The 17721-nt window shown below is 36.3% G+C and overlaps 1 protein-coding gene and 1 long non-coding RNA gene across 4 annotated transcripts in view; one reads left to right on the top strand and one right to left on the bottom strand.

Moving 5' to 3' along the window:
* The window catches only part of LOC120248318, a 43187-nt gene extending 32340 nt beyond the window's left edge, over positions 1-10847 (top strand). The window contains exon 5 of the long non-coding RNA XR_005532553.1: positions 10557-10847. This is a non-coding gene — a long non-coding RNA (uncharacterized LOC120248318). The remainder of the gene's footprint in view (positions 1-10556) is intronic.
* Positions 1-17721, bottom strand: part of EDEM3 (ER degradation enhancing alpha-mannosidase like protein 3) — a 68419-nt gene that overhangs the window by 9614 nt on the left and 41084 nt on the right. For 2 of the 3 annotated variants that reach the window (XM_039256625.1, XM_039256624.1), the window contains 10 exons: positions 17476-17601; positions 17191-17274; positions 15444-15527; positions 14788-14912; positions 10097-10262; positions 9689-9843; positions 8608-8764; positions 6373-6564; positions 4865-5030; positions 1283-1468 (listed from right to left, as the gene is read on the bottom strand). In XM_039256625.1, the coding sequence (XP_039112556.1) occupies positions 1283-1468; positions 4865-5030; positions 6373-6564; positions 8608-8764; positions 9689-9843; positions 10097-10262; positions 14788-14912; positions 15444-15527; positions 17191-17274; positions 17476-17601 (1441 nt within the window). The remainder of the gene's footprint in view (positions 1-1282; positions 1469-4864; positions 5031-6372; positions 6565-8607; positions 8765-9688; positions 9844-10096; positions 10263-14787; positions 14913-15443; positions 15528-17190; positions 17275-17475; positions 17602-17721) is intronic. The other variant, XM_039256623.1, reaches the window with a different exon arrangement.

The raw sequence follows: 17721 nt of genomic DNA, 5'->3' as shown, positions 1-17721 counted from the left end.
ATTGCTGCTGAAATTCCAATGGTAGCACAAAATAGGGGGGGAGAAAAGCAAAGGCATTAAAGAGTTATATGGAATAATAATTTGCCTGTGTTTGATGTGCATAAATGCATAGATGTAGGAAAGATCTGAGTTGAGCAAAAGGACTTGGGAAAAAAAACCACAAACACAGGAGGATTTAAGATTAGAAATCCTTTCTATTCTGTTGTTTCCAACTATACATCCTTATGTACATACGTCCCACTCCATTGCTCTTAAATAGCTGACACTTGAAAGGTTCTCAAAGAAGAATAAAGCACTATAAGAAGACAAGACAAAACACTGACTTGGCTAGCACTAGATTACTGCTAACGTTTTTTGTTTTTTCACTGTTTCATTTGGAAGTTACACTGAATTGAATCAGTTCCCTACATATCTGTGAAACAAACATCCCACAGGACTCAACAACCTGCACCAATCACACAAGTTTTAGGCGTCTGCAGGTAATAGGGGAAGTAGAGTTCGCCCCCAGGTGCCTCCAGTAGGCCAGGGGGCGCTGCGCCCATCAGCAGGATGGGAGTCTGCATCTGCCGGTTCACTCTCCCTCATTTCTCCACTATCCCTGGGTGTGAAACTATACGATAATACCAGTAAGACCTGCCATTTATAAAATAATTCGGGTTTCAAACAGCTTTCAAATAACTAACAAACATTCTGGCCCAGAGAGGACTACATATTATCATGAATTAAGGCATGTTCTTCAGACATCAGCCACTTGTAACTCTTATAACTTATAAATCCCTATGTGATAAACTTACACCTCAGCGGATAGAAGTTGCTATATTTGTCCTGCCTTCAACAAGACAGTGGTCATTTGATTATCGGTGGCCTGCTGAGACCCGACTACTACTATATTGTATATAATACCACTCAATACCATCTCATTTTATTCCTTGTAAAAGAAATGTAATCTAGTATCAGCAGAACTGAATGGTGAACATGTGTGACTATTTAAATGGACTCTCCTGATACATCCCCCTGTATTTTTATCACTGCGCAGGGCCATAGCAAAAGTGATAAATTACGTATAAAAATCATAATTCTAAAAGCATCCTAAGTCAGCAAACAGAGCAAAATAAATGTCTTGCAACTCTTACTTCCAAAAGAAAAGTATTATTTTGAAACCATCTTCTATTTTATTTATTTTACCAGTGCCTCCAAAATAACTTTCTATAACTCATTTTTGTTATCAAACTAGTAAAGCCAATGCTCAGTGGCATCCAACGCAAGGAATTTTTACCCTCACCTCTATCTTTTGCTTTGTCCGAAAGGAGCACTTCCACCTCCTCATACTCCCGGATGGCATCCAGGATGATACTTCCTTCTTTACTGAATAAGAAGAGCATGGGAATCTTGATGTCATCCGTGTCCTTCCCATCACCCGCCATCTGGAACAGAGGGGCGGTATCGCTGCTGCTCCCCTCATTGTCATCTGGCAGAGAATGAATACAGCAAACATAAAAACATGTGTCCATTAAAAATATCTACGGACACAACTTTACTGTGTTTTACCCATTGGCAGCATTTATTTTATGCATTGAGAATCATAAAAATGAACATATACTTTTGGGGCTCACTAATTCCACTCCTAGAAACTTATCCTGAGGAAAGAACTCAAAAGAAGCAAAATGATTTAGTCCCAAAGTAGTTTACTGGAGTGCTATTTATAATTGTGAACAACTGTGAACTATTATAATTATAATTAACTACTTGATGGGACACACAGAAAAACAGGATATTATTATTACATGAAAAAAGAACAGAAAATTCTATGATTATGACCAAAACCTCCCATGTGCTTATGAAAAAGCCTGGCAATAGAAACACTTGAAGACTTGGATTACAATGCTAGAACTATGAATGAAATTTTATTGTTGCTTAAGATTTCCTTTAATGGCATTTCCCAAACTACCGCTTGATAGTTCTTTTTTATATACTGCTCACAAAGAATTCTGACAGTGGTTTTCGCTCTGTAGGTTGAGGTGAACTCCACAGTTCGTGTACACTGGTCAGCTAACTGCAGTAGGACCGCTCAGCACTGCTTGACTAGTGGGGCCAGTCACGTCCACTGCTAACTGCACATGCCAGATGACGAACCTCCCCGTCCCTTCCCAGAGAGCTTGCTCTGAGGACCCACCTCCTTAGCCCTAACTGACCGGACAAGCATGACCACCTGACTCGGTATCTCTGGAGGCCCTCATGGCACACAGAACGACGGTTCCGGCTGGCAGTGGGTGGTGATCTAGTAAAGTGACTCCTGGCTGAGGCTGCAATTTTACAATGACTTTTTGTAACTAATGGGCAGAGAAGGAGCAGGCTGGTGGGAAGCTGGAGAATGAAGCAGAAATGCAAAGAGATGCAGAGAAGAGAGTCGAGGAAGACCCAAAGATAAGAGACAGACCGATGTGAAAAATGCGACTTAAAAAACATCATGGTTCCCGATGATTTTTGCTCAGTTGAATTTCTTACTTTTGTGTTCAATTAAAATAACCCAGTTCCATGTAGTAAACAAACCTCCCATCTTAAACCAGCTTAAATCAATTATTGTCTCTTGCAGCCAAATGATTATTCTAAGATAATTTTTACTTCAAGTACTTGCAATAAAAAACAACTAAGTCTTAATTTGCTCATTTATTTACAATTAAAACTAGAATAACCAAACAAAATACTTCATCAGAAACAAAGAAACATAGGGAAATGAAATGAAAGTTCCCTTTCAAAAATTAAATTTTCTGAGAATAAGGATCATTGCCTCTTGTTTACCCACAGAACTCAGTAGAGGATTCTGCTACTAATAGCTACTGAAGAAAACATCTGACTTGACAAACCTTGCAGAGTAGAGAATACCAAGAGTCACACTTTATAGGGAAAATGGAAACTACTCATGTTCCAGGCTTTACTTTTTATATTTTTAAAGTCTTGGTGAAGAGGTGTTCAAAATGATAGTGACGACATGCTATTAAATTCTTCAATAAAAGAAATCTGTGTGGAAAATAACTAAGGATAAAGAGATGATGTAAGTCGAGCATCAGTAACCTTTTTCTGTAGTTGGCCAGACAGTGAATGTTTTCGACCATGCCATTCTCTGCTCCATTACTGTGGCTCAAAAGTAGGCACAGACAGGGGCGCCTGGGTGGCTCAGTCAGTTAACTGTCCGACTTCAGCTCAGGTCATGATCTCGTGGTTCATGAGTTCAAGCCCTGCACTGGGCTCTGTGCTGACAGCTCAGAGCCTGGAACCTGCTTCAGATTCTGTGTCTCCCTCTCTCTTTTCCCCTCCCTGGCTTGTGCTCTGTCTCTCTCTCTCTCTCTCCCTCAAAAATAAATTTAAAAACATTAAAAAAATTTTTTAAAGTAGACATAGACAACATTAAACAAATTGTCATGGCTGTGTTTCAATAAAACTTTTATTTACAAAAACAGGCAGTGAGCTGGACTTGGCCTACCGGTTGTAGTTTGCCAACTGCTGACTTAAGTTATTAAGCAGCATTTCTCCTAATACTCAACTAATGAAATTTATGCATTCACTAAATCAACATGGGAGTGCATGTATAAGATGAGCAAAAGGAACAGTAAATAATTATTTTCATTGAAATAAATCCTAATATTTTATTTTAAATGTCTTAAATTATTTTCATTGATGTAAATCTTAATAATTTTTTAATGTTTTATTTACTTGAGAGAGAGAGAGAGACAGACAGACAGACAGTGAGAGACAGTGCAAGTGGCGAAGGGGCACAGAGAGAATCCCAAGCAGGCTCCACACCAGCAGTGCAAAGCCTGACGTGAGGCCTGAACCCACAAACCATGAGATCATGACCTGAGCTGAAACTAAGAGTCAGATGTTTAATTGACTGAGCCACCCAGGCACCTCTAAATCCTAATATTTTATTTTAAATGTCTTAATTTTTATTTATCTTGAATTCAAAAAGGAGATCTATTCTAATAAGAAAAAAAAATTCAAAAATAGATTTCCCCTATGAGAGAAAACTATAACAACTTAACTTCATAATTAGGATGTGACCTCAGGTCTTCTAGTTCCAAATATAAACTATTTACTTAAAGCATAGAAAAATGTATATTTTCCCTGTCAGCCATGGACTGCTTGTTTTAAGCGATTTTCTATGAAAAATAAAAGAGCAGAACACACTGGCTGAAATACAGAGGTAAAATAACTTGAGTTTGTAACTTCAGTGGAAAAAGACCCAAGAAAATAAAAACTTGCTAGCAATTCGTACTTATACCTATGATATGTAAGCCCTTATGCTAAGAAATTTTATATCTATTATCTTCAAACCTTATAACCACCTACAAGATATTTACTACCATTTTCACTGGAGCTTAAAAAAAATATTCTATTGACTAAACCAATTAACTAGAGCTAGGCCAAGGTTACACCATGATTTTGTGGCAGAGCCAGGAATTGCACCCCCAAGTATTTGACTCCAAAGCCTGCATCTTGGTGGAGGAAAGGGTATTTTTAATGGCTCCCCACTGGAGGTGACAGGGTGCAATTCTCACCTTTAAGGGGCTTTAGATCTCAAAGCACATTTTTCATCCATAGTGTTGGGTGCTTTGGGGTACCTCACCTTCATACCAGTCCCCAAGTACTTTCACTGGCATTAACATACAGAAACCTAAATCTAGACTTTCAAAAAAGATACAAGATACACAGAAATTACTGGAGTATCACTGGATTACCCATCCATTACACTGTCTAGTGAAGTAAAAATAATATGATGAACTCCAATAAAATTTTGAAAAATACAAGGAAAAATCCTAAAAATGATCTCCTCCTAGTCAACACAACAGCACAGAGGATTACTCACCAATAACAATGCCACCAATGGCACCAGCATTCTGAATGTTGCGTGCCTTTTCTGCAAACATGCACTGTCCTCTTTGTATCAAAGCGATTTTTCCCATCACTGCCTCAGGGTTAGTAAGCTCTGAACAACCATTGTATGGTTTACTGCTTGCAACAAATCCTCTTGTCTGTCAGAAATAAAAGTAACTTAAATATTCTTTTATCTTCTCAAATCACTACCTAGTCAATAAAATTCAGTGTGTAGGGCTTTAAATAAGCCTTATTTCGTTTCCAATAACATATCCAATATATAAATTTTTGTTTTGAACATTTTGGATATCATAGTACCCAGCCGACATTTTACTATGCTCTGCAGTTTACAAAACATTTTTACATAAATTACTAAATCTGATCTTGATAACAACTCTAAGAAAAAGAATACAGATAATATTTCCATTTTACACATGGGGAAACTGAGACTCCGGTTACCTAATATGCTCAAAGACACAATGTTAATGAGCAGTGAAGTTGGAATCTGTGGGCAGTTTCACTATGGACCCATACCCACAACTAAAACAGCGGTGACCATTTTTAAATCATTACTGGGAGCCAGAACAAATTTTGAAAAGGAAAAAACTGGATTTAGTCTACATGAATCTGCAAGCAGTTCTTCTTCCTAGAGAAATTAAATCCACCAGAGAACTGATTTTAAAGATGCTAATATAAAGATGGTTTAATATCCCTCTCGCTTAGAACATAAACTCCATGAGGGCGTGGATCTTCATTGGCTTTGTAAACTCAATCCACAGCAAACATCTAAATAGTGCCTAGAGTATAGTAGGGACTCGATAAAGAGGTGCTGAGTGGATGGGTCAATCTACAAACCTATAAAGCTTTATAATACACATACAAAAACGGCCTAAATTAGGGGTAATGGAGTTCAAAGAGCATTGGCTTTAGATGGTCAGGCTACTTGGGTCTGGTCCCAGCTCTGCAACCAATTAGAAAAACTTGTGCACTATTTAGCAATGCAGGTCTTTCTTTCCAGTGTTAAAACTCAGGGGATGTGCTAGTTTAGTGGTCTTCCAGGGTGGCCTGGTGGGACCTGACCAGCACACTCTGCACAGCCACCTGAGCCAAAACACCTCTGCTTTTAGTTGTTCTCTACGTTAAGGCTCCAAGTTAGATTTTTGTTCAACAAAAGGTTCTAGTAGTTGTTAAAAAGTCCCCAAACCCATTTTTAGATAAATTAAAGACACTAAATTAGAGAACGGGCCAAGAATTGGACAGTATCTAAATAAGATTCTAAGTAAAATCCTCTAAGTATGTTGTATACATAAATTATGACTCAAAATTTTCAAAATAAGCTTTTAACTTTAATCTACTTTAATCTGGGAGAGTGAATATTTAGGTTTTAGTAAATTATTTAGGTTTAATAAATATACTGAATCAGAAAAGCAACTAAGAAATTAGACAATAATCACACAATACTTTGAAGTCAATCAACACGCATATTGTAAGTGTACACACCTCTTTATGTTTAGACAGATCTAGCCCAAACTGAGCTGGTCCGGCAGTCAACACTACCCTGCCAAAAAATGGGTGGGAAACAATCTGTACAGCTCGAGGAGGCAGCTGCTGTTCTTTCTGTTGCTGACTTGACAATTCAATCATCTCCTGCATGAACCTCAACCCGTCTTCAGCATCAATTGAACTAGCAGCCTAGGAAAAAAACCAGATTCATTTTATCTTTTTCTTATGGAAACTTTCAACTTTCTGATTTCTTAAATACTACTACACTATAATCTACTCTAACATTTCCCCTTTTGATTTTTGTCCCTATCAAGTATTTTATGGCCTTTTCTGTCCTCAAAAATATTACTTCTGGAAATATTTTCTGAAAGTAACATGTGTAATCTTTATCAATGTCTCCTTCACTGTTCTACAAACCACTCAGATACAAATGGAGAACTGGACTTCCACCAAATGCTCAAATGCTAAACCCTTGCATAATTTCTCCCCACTGTTTCCTCTTTCTAGAAATAAACCTCATACCTGACCCACACTTCCCTTCTTTGGAATTATGAACCAACAATCAGATTAAATATGAAACATATGTACCAGGCTGGGCTGTATTAGTGCTGGGCTCCCGCACTTGACTAGGAACTGGGAAGATGGCCTTTCACTTTAAGAAGTTTGTATCTAGAGGAGACAGGCATGTAAAATTACCTACGATAAAATTCTCAGGTAGGAAAGTAGACTAGCAGCACAGACAAGGGAATGGTTGGTTCTGCCAATGTGGATCTGGGCAATATTTAGAATGACATGTGAATTGAGCCTTAACAGGAGAAAAGCTAAAGAATGCCTGACTATAGTGGAAAGAGGGTGGATTCCTGAGACTTTACAGGAAAAGCCATTTGGACTTGACAGGAGTCAGAGGATGCAAGAGAACAGAGAAGGGCTGGGACACAGACACAAGTTTAGGCCTATCTTGATATTGTCCAGTTTTGGTGACTTAGAAAATGATGTCAGGGTCTACTGACATGGAAAACAAAAAGGAAAAGAGATGGACTGAGGTGGGGACAGGAAGAGATAATCAAATCAGGTTTGGACAGATTGAGACTGAGTTGCAGACATGTATGACAAGCAGACTAAAGCTGAATTTAAGAGCAAAGTTAGGAGTCAGGGTTACCTATGTATATCTAAGAAATCATGTGTACAAAGACGACAGCTGAACTTGTAGAAACGGGTGAGACTGCTGAAGAAGACTATAGAGAGAAAAGGGTATGATCCAGGTTCTTTGGCAGTGCCTACGCTGAGTGGTTGTGCCAAAAAAGGAGAGCTCCAAAGGAATCCACAAAGCAAAGAACAGAAAAGTAGGAAAGATGTATGTTGCTGGAATGCCCTGGAAGCCAAGAAAGGGACAGGTTTTAAAAAGAGGTCAGTCAACAGTTACAGAAAAATTCAATCAAATAAGGATTAAGAGGCCACTGTGTGGTAATTATGTCATTGGTGGCATAAGTGAAAGTAATGTTAGAGATGCCACTCCCACTACTGAGAAGTGACAGTGAGTGAAACATACAGAAGTGGGCAAAATACTCTTTGAGGAAGGATGGATGTGACAACAGAGATGAAACAGAATTCTGAGACAGACACCAAGGTTGCAGGAAGGCTGACTTTAAGGGATACCTGGTATGGATCCAGGTTGAAATTATTTAGCAAACCATGTAGTTTTCTCAGAATCAATGTACTAATAAGGTGAATAATTAAAAGGCCTCATGTTACGAAAGCTTTTTAAGCAAAGAAACAGAATTTTCCCCAAAGGGAAATTTGTTATCTTTCCTAGGCATAGACACGTACATGAAAATTTTGATTTCCATAATGAATAAAATAGATTCAGGAGTGTTTTGGAAACGAAAATACTGTAAACTACAGAGGTATTAAAATGAATTATTAGCTTTTAAGATTATGCTCTAAATTGGGGAAAGACAAGGGGCTTAAAAACAGAAAAATTTGGATTTGAGCCCTACATTTGACTCTATCAATTTAAGCAAACTACCTAACCTTTTTGTGATTTAATTGATTTATCCTATGAAGGAGCTGAATTACATGGCTTTCCAAGATATCTCCAAGTCCTAAAAATCTAGAATGGTTCTCTAAATCATATATGAAAAGTTTTTAGAAAGCCAAATGTCATGATCTTATTAAAGCTAATGAGACCACAGCGGGCAGAGATGGTATCTAATTAGTACAGCAATGGCTTACTTGGATTGCATGTTGAACCAACTGGACTCTCCCATCTTTGAGGTGAATCAAACTCACCCCCATCTTCTTCAAGATTTCTAAATGTTCAGGGTTAGTGGCCATGAAATCTCTGGCTCTCAGAGGGGGTTTAGCTCCACTCCTGAAACTCTCCTCTCTGCTAAAAGTAATTACAGATAAGATTTAAAAACTACAAATCAGAACTGGGGAAAAACAGAAGGCAAATAAAAATAATTGTAGGTATTTGCAAAATTGCTAGTTATAGAACTCGTGAAACTGGAAAAACTGGAAACAGTTACTTTCCCATATATAACTTATGTTATTACGTGGTAGAGCTCTCAAATATATTTTACAGTTATCAAAGCATGTATATTATTTACAGAACTGTCTTAGTCGTCAACAGCCTTATAAACTATTTGAAGGCACAGAATAGATGGCTTGGGGATTTGTTTTTACTGATTTCTCCCTTGAAAAACAGACTTTTCTCTCAATATTTTAAAAGTAAAATAATACTTCTACCACTGAATAACAACACTCAAAAAAATTTTTTTTAATTTCTTATTAATGGCCTTTCAATGTAACTATTTGGGGAAAAAATGAACTCATTAGACAAAAAAATTTTATTTAAAAATCAAGCAGAAGTACTTCATCAAAAAGTAAAATCAATTAAAATCTATACTTTCCTTATATAGAAAACGTCGATTAAAGGAAAAAGAATTTTTAAATATTTTCTACAAGATGTGGAAATATCTGATGAAACTATTCTGGGTAAAAATGAACTACAGAAGTTAAAAACTACTATATGTCACCCATTGACCATTAATACTTAATAAAATATACACCATAATAAATTTCTGTGAGAAAAAATTTCCATAAGAAAATTTCCATAAGAAAAAGACATTATTGCAGAAGAAACTTTGCCATATAACTTTACCAATGAATAACTTTTAGTTAGTGTGAACTACATACTTCAATATTTTTGGTCTAAGTGAATGTCTTTTTGGCTGTTATATGTTCCTTACATTCTCTATCATTTACGAACAATTAACTTTGATACTAATAAATGTAAAATAATACATCTTACACTCTGATGATGCCTCTAGGACAGCTCTTATCCACCACATTTTTCAAGGGTTCACGAATGCTCTGAGCATACAATGGGTCATTAGGGAAGAGAATCTGAGTGTTTGGACAAGTCCAATCAAAATTACTGTCATCCAGTTCTGTATATTCTGAAGTCTACAATATAAAAGAATGTTATGTAAATAAAAATAATGATTTTACTTAACATTACAGCATTTTCAAATGAAACATTAAATGGAATATAAGTATATATAGGATGCAATAAGAGAAAACAAAGTAAGAAAACATCAGGTGTATTTTTCCTCCTACCATACATATATTTATTGAATTCTATTCACAGATTACTTTTCACTTGGAAAAATAAACACATAAAAGAAAATAAGATGCTTAATTAAAAAACATAACCTACTGTATTCTTCTTAGAGATGCTTTGATTTGTAGTAGAAAGCCAAAGAGGTAATAGATGAGCTTCTGTTGTAAAGATGTAATCTTCTATGTCAAAGATAATGTCTTCTTTATCGGCAAATAACAGGTAAAGGTATTTAAACATCTCAGCCAAGAAGAAAGAATCCATTCTAAAGTAAAAGGTCATAAATAAATCTAAGAACATAAAAATATTCAAATGCCAACTATCTGAAAGCCAAAAAGTCAAGGTCAATAAACATGTCTGTATCAATTTAGGTGTCGAAAGTACTACAGAATCTATCTATCCCCCGGTGGTAACAGTCTTGACTCCAAGCATATTCCAAGGAAATGAAAAAGACCAGAGGGACTGCCTACCACACAGGCACACTAAATCTTGCCAACAGCGTAGATAAGATTTTTCTATTGGCCTTCCAATGAAAGAGAGTTTTCCATTTCTTCTACAGAGACGCAACAATAGGGCGGTAATGCAGATGAACTTTACTACTGACAACCATACAAGAATTGTTAATATTAACTAAACTGGATAAAGTAGTACAACTTTGATGGAGTTCATGATGTAGCCATTTAACTGATAAAAACAAGAAGGCTTTAAGGTAAAGGACATCATTTACAAAAAACTGCAAGAAAAAGTACAACACAGAATCACAGGAACTATAATTGGAACTTTGTAAGTATTTAAATACCTGTCAAAAAGGGAATTTAGAAGAAACGAAGGGAATAAAAATATAAATATATGTGACTTTATAAATGATTCAATGTTATAATGTTTTAATAAACATTTTAAAGAAAAGCTTTTAATAAAACTTTTTTTTGTGGCAGAAAAAGCACAGCCGTTAGATGGAGTTATAGTAACATGAAATTTCATTACATCTACTACCTCCCACAGAATCTGTGGTTTTGGTGGTAATAACTCGTGGCTTACTGGACAGATTATATAGTTTCACACCTCCTGCCAAGCACAAGTCCTGGCACACAGTAGGCACTCAATAAACGTTTACTAAATCAAATGAAACTTTTAGCAGTATTACTAAAGAATGAACTAGAGAGGCAACGGAACACAGTGGCAAAGAACATGGGCTCCGGAAAAAGAAAAGGCCTTTCACTGACTAGCTGTGTAATCGTGGGGATATTATATAAGGACTGTGAGCTTCAGTTAATTTTTTTTGTAAAGGACATAATAATACCTGCCTAACACTGGGGTAAAGACTAAATGAAATACTGTAAAGATCATTATTTAGCATAGCACCTGGCATATGTATAAGCTCAAAAACACAGATATCCTTATTTTTCCTACGTATCAATGATGTTTCATTTTGGATAAAACATTCTGGATGTTTCATTATTCACCTGTAATGTTATAAAAAATTTTGAACACTTTATAGTTAATCTTTTCAGAATAAATAAAACACGCCCTGTCAACCTGCAATATACTTAATGACAATGGAGAGTTGCTCTCATGAACAAATGTTAGCTTGAGAACTGTAGACTGATGAACAGGGTGCTGATTTTTGGTGAATTCTAGAACTGATTATGAAACAGATGATTTGTAAACACTTAGAAAAGAATATAGACATGATAACATCACTAGAGTATGAATTGGGTAAAGCTAGCAAACTGGGATTATATCATATAATCTCACTTGTATTAAAAAATCATTGGGGTGCCTGGATGGCTCAATCATTTAAGCATCCAACTCTTGATTCTGGCTCAGGTCATGATCTCACCGTTCGTGAGTTCAAGCCCCGCATCGGGCTCTGCGCTGACAGCGTGGAGCCTGCTTGGAATTCGTCTCCTTCTCTTTCTTTGTATTTTTCTCAAAAATAAATAAAAATAAAACTAAAAAAAACACAAATGCAAACATACATGCAATAAAACTGTCTGGAAGACTGTTCATCAAATGGCCAACATTGGTTATCTTAGGGTGGGCAAGTAGGGTAAGTATCTTAGGGAAGATTTTCATATTCTTTTTACTATTTAAATTCTTTCCAGTGATCATTATTATAAAGAAAATACAGATAGTACCATTTTGAAAATTGAAAAATGTGTGTGTGTGTGTGTGTGTGCAGGGATGCTGGTGAGCCAGGTGACAGCACTGTATATCTATAGAGAAATAAACAACCAAACACAAAGAGATTTTAACTTGCAAACTCTCAAGTTCACACCAGAAGGTACACTGGTCTTGGTCCTAACCAGAATTCCTCCTGGCAATTTAGATGGAAAATTTTTAAGGTATGCTTATCCAAACTGCAGTGCACTGAACTTAGGTAATACATTAGATGATGGAGATGAGATTCAAACCTCTTATAGGTCTAGAAATACACACACACACACACACACACACACACACACCAACAAAACCAAATTTTGCTGAGGTAAGTATATAGTTTTAAGTTTACCCCCTCCACCCCCCAAAAAAAACCTCACTTGCTCAAAAGTAGGGTGGAGAATACCCATTTGTCAGCAGGCCACAATTAAGTAATTGAGGTCAACTGGCTACAAGTTCACTGTGAGGTGAATATTAATAAAGCTGCTAAAAAAATCTAAAGCGCATTTAGTAACACAGAATGATGAATATAAGTAGTTCTCAACCTTTGGTTGGGCCAACTGCCTAAAACAAACAACGCGGTCCTCAATTCTGTCATGAGGAACAGTTGATAAAGCAGTGAACCTCAACTGAATAGGGGGTATAAACCCATTAGGCCCTCAGAAAATTAGCAACCTTACAACTGTTCTTGAACAGTGATGTTTTTGCCAGGCACATCTCGAATGTGATTAATTCTGAACTTAGTATTTTAAGAGATACTCTATATACTGGAATATAATCAGATTGGGGCAAAGGCAGTGGTAAAAAGTCTAGAAACAATGTCATATGAGGAATATTTGATGAGGAAAAAAAGAATGTTAAATTTAGAAAACCAGAACTCTCTAAACAGGATCAATCATGTCTTCCTTTGGAATTCCTCAACCTGCTACTCTTTTTTTCCACCACAGCACAAATCACATGGTTGTAATTATGTCTTTATACACCTATTCTCTCCACTAACTATAAGTTATGGGAGGGCAGAAACTGGTTCTAATTTCTTTTTCCATCCCCAAATCTATGTGCAGTGCCTGGCATACAGAAGGTACTTAATTATTGTTCCTTGAATGAATTGCCAGAATAGCACAGTGTTCAAGAGCACAATGTTCATAGAGTTCAAGTGTTGATGGGAATTTGGACTTTACTGATGTGTGCCCTTAGGTAAGTTCCTCAACCTCTCTGTGCCTCAGCTTCTTCATCTATAAAATGAAGATTGTAATAGAAATCACAGGTCAAAGGGTTCAAGATCAAATGAATTAAACATACAAAGTGCTTTATCAGAAGAGTGACCAGTGGCGCCCAAGTGGCTCAGTTGGTTAAGCATCCAACTCTTGATATCAGCTCAGGTCATGATCTCATGGTTGTAAGATCAAGTCCCGCCTTGGGGCTCCACGCTCAGTGCGGAGCCTGCCTGGGATTCTCACTCTCCCTCTCCCCTCCCCCGCTTGTGCTTGCATATCCTTTCTCAAAAAAAGAAAAGAACGAGTGCCCAGAATGCAGGAGGCAGTCAATAAATGTTAAAGACAAATACACAGCCTATCTGCTTTCATTTCTTGCTGGTATCTACATGTCAGCTTCCAAAGACCTACCCAGTTTTCATCAGCTATGATCAGGGAAGTAGATTCCAAGCCTCATTAATGATTAAATACTCTGAGTGAAGGACTAAGCGGTAACTCTGAGTAGATGATGAGTGCTGTGTCTCACCTCACCTGCCTCTAGTACCTCTGCCTCAAAGTGCTTTTACTACTTCTTCCTATTCCTGGTTCATCCTTCAAGATACAAGAGCCTCCAGTGACCATCACATCCCAATTCCCATTTCATGTCCCTTTAACATGTCTCACAGCACTTACACAATGTTTTAAAATGTATTGATACGCCTATTCTCATTGATTCAAAGATGGAAAAGACAGGTCTTCCTATCTTTGAACTTCAAAAACCACTATAACTCTGGCACTTAAGAAACCTCCTAAATGCCTATGGAATGAACATTTGCTAACCAAATAAACAAACTTTAGTGTTCATTAGAAGTATGTTGCTATGTTCTGGACAGTTAAAATAACTGGAATGTTAGTGATTATCACAGTAACCAAAGTATGCTTTTTATAGTTTATTTCATGCCATCTACATCCATCCAGTATCCAATAAAACAGAAACTGACAGTGGTCTTCCTCAGCCTCCCAATCGGCAACAGAATAAGAATACACATTAACCACGAGACTGCTTTGAGGAATTCTTGACATATATCATAATCCAGATCATCATCATCTTAACAGTTTTTATATTATGTAAAGTGTTAGAAATTAACACAGAAGGCCCCCATGCTAATAGTAAGGTTCTGAAATTTAACCATCATTTATTCATCTGCGTAAAAATCGTTTGAGCACCTACTATATGCCAGGCACTATGATAAAAATACAAACTTTTCAAACAATTTTAAATGAGTCTATTCAAGAGAGTTTGGAAATTAAACACGATGAACTAAGTTTTCATCTTTAAACACCCTTTGTAAAGCTTATGTGAATTCTACCTATGAGTCCTATTTTGTGCTGGTTCAGAGTTACCCTGAAGGAAGGGGATGTTAGGGACTGTTTTACCTGTCCTCATGACTTCCAGTACGAACGTCCTTCATGGCAGCAAATCCGCAAGGCACTCTAGCATATTTATTTAAATTTTCAATAAGTGTTTTCCCTACTTCAAGGTAGTAAGGATCTCCTGTAGCCTATTAAAAAGGAGAATATATGTATACATATAGAGCTTATATATTACCATACACCCACTCATTTATCAGATATTTATTGAGTACCTACTAGGTGCTTAGGCATTGTATCAGGCACTGGAACACAGGTTACATAGAACCTAGCTCTGGAAATAAGCCATGGATCTGCTTTATGGAATTTCTTAAACACACAACTGGAAAGCTGTCCAACTATATATCTCAACCCTTAGATAAAATTTTTAATGCCCAGGAAGGTGGCTTGATTAAAGGGTAAGAGACATGCTTTAGAAAACAGCTCTCAAATATAAAACTTCTCTATATGGAAAAGTTTATACAAGTATTTTGAAAAGACACAAAACTTGGTCAATTCTTGCATCTTTCAGTAACTACGGACTAGATGAATGAAAACCGTAACATATCCAACCATTATAACATTAAACAGGCACTATGAAAACCCGATTACTATTATAAGATAGTGAGATATCCAATAGAGAATGGGGGGTAAATAGCAAAAAGAGAGGCAAAATCACTTACTTTATACAAGAAGTAGGTACTTTCTGCAAATTCTGGTCTTAAAGGATGTTGAGCCCAATGTACCCTGAAATCTGTAGTAAATGCCTGGACAAAACAACATATAAACAGGTACAGTAATGTAAGTTAAAAAATAAACAAGTGGCTCCACAGTATATAATAGTATATGAATTAGATCATAAACAATTTAAAAATAATTTAAATATTGTTAACTTTCATCTATAAAATGAAATTTTTCAGTGCTTAAAATCCCAATTCATTTTTGCTAAGGTGCTATTTTTACCAATCTAAATGTAATTATTTTTGCAGATGATCATTCTGACTCTTAGGAAGTTTAGAGAAAACTATGAAACTCAGTAATGCCACTACATGGGTCTTATGTTTTCTTCTTTTTCCTTATCTCCATTTCTTCCCCTCTTAATTATTAAGTTCCTAGGTCTCATATTTCGATTTTGGCATTTTAGCATATACTTTATGACCTCAAATCCTCTGCAGAGTGAGACAGAGCATTATTTAAAAACTAAACTAGTCTCACTTGAAATTATTCACTAACAGAGCCAACTGGTTTTAAAAAAAAGATTAAGGGGCGCCTGGGTGGCTCCATCAGTTGAGCGTCCAACTTCTGCTCAGGTCATGATCTCGCATTTGTGGGTTTGAGCTCCGCATCAGGCTCTGTGCTGACAGCTCAGAGCCTGGAGCCTGCTTCGGATTGTGTCTCCCTCTCTCTCTGCCTCTTCCCCATTCGCACTCTGTCTCTCTCAAAAAAGAAAATAAAACGTTAAAAAAAAAAAAAGATTAAAATAAAACTAAAACTTTGTTTTTTAGTTTTTAAAGTTTATTTTTGAAAGGGTGGGGAAAGAGAGAAAAAGAGCCTAAGGAGGCTCCATGCTTAGCACAGAATGTGATGTGGCGCTTGATTTCAAAACCCTGAGATCATGACCTGAGCTGAAATCAAGAGTTGGATGCTTACCAACTGAGTCACCCAGGCACCCCAAAACCAAAACCTTTGTGGGAACTAAATGAAACTTCACCTGTGATAAGATGTATTTAGTTGATATGTCAGTTTATTCAGAGTGACTACAAATTTTCTACAATGTACAGTCCTACTTACTTGAAGGCTAATAAAACTATACTTTTCTAAAACAAACACTTTAGGAAGCATTTCAATTGGTGGAATGCTCAGATATCCCACCGCATAGGGAATAAGCAGCAACAGAAAAGGCCACACATGAATCTGAAAATTTTTAACGGTACATTTCTGGAAAGCCAAAATGTGTGCTATTAGAAATCTTGCCATATCAAGCTAGCAAGAATATTTATTACTAATATATAAAAACCAGGGAGTCTATGTAATCAGTAAGAGTATGTTCAATGTCTATCATTTTCATAAAATAATCTTTGGAAAATAAAGAGTAAAAATAGTCTCTCTAGCTGGTGGATATATGTAAAAGTTAGAATTAGACAATATGTTTGTAATGGCACAGATTAGAAAAGGCTGAGAAATACTAATTTGGGATTTTTTTTTTCTTATATAAAAGGTCAGCATTACCTTAAACTTGAGTTCTTTTGATACATGAGAAAAAGGAAAAACATATGTAATACTTTATAAACCAAAAATAAATGAATGTACTATTTAATCAGGAAAAAAACAGAGAATAAGCCAACCCTGAAGATGACATTTATTACATTATTAAATTAGCAATGTATATATAGTTTATGTAAATTAGAATTCCAAAGATTATTTGCTTACCTCTGGTAGGAAATTATGTTTTTTAATCACCTGATACAACATTTCATGAGTTTCAATAGCAGGCCTAATATCCCCCTTTAAGACCTAGAAGTCAACAATAACAACAAAATTACCTAATAAAATAGGAGTTGATTTTATCTAGGATTATATACATAGAAAAATGTACATTAATAAATTTTAAAATGTGACTCCATTTTGGTAATTCCATTCTAGAGGTCACAAACGTACTTCGTCGTTCTACATTAATATTAGGAAGTACAGTGTTTTGTTTTGGGGTTTTTTTACCTGCAAACCTGGAAAAAAGGCGAGCAAAGCATCCATCCAAGTCCGAGCATTGAGCATTGGCTTGTGGATATGCACATCAAGTAGAAGAGGTGGCTGGCTAATGTACCTCATTATGGCATCGTAATGCTAGAAGATCACAATATGTGTTCATGAAAGCAGATGAAAAATGATGTACTACTCTAAAAACAGCATTTCATTAAATCACACTGTGAAGAAAGTAACCCTGAATTTATATATAAATAAATT

The sequence above is a fragment of the Hyaena hyaena genome, unplaced genomic scaffold (genome assembly GCF_003009895.1).
Source record: "Hyaena hyaena isolate Hyena2069 unplaced genomic scaffold, ASM300989v1 scaffold_580, whole genome shotgun sequence".
In the NCBI taxonomy this organism is placed as follows: domain Eukaryota; kingdom Metazoa; phylum Chordata; class Mammalia; order Carnivora; family Hyaenidae; genus Hyaena; species Hyaena hyaena.
The sequence above is the reverse complement of the archived record's forward strand: the minus strand, read 5'-3'. Positions and strand labels throughout refer to the sequence as shown.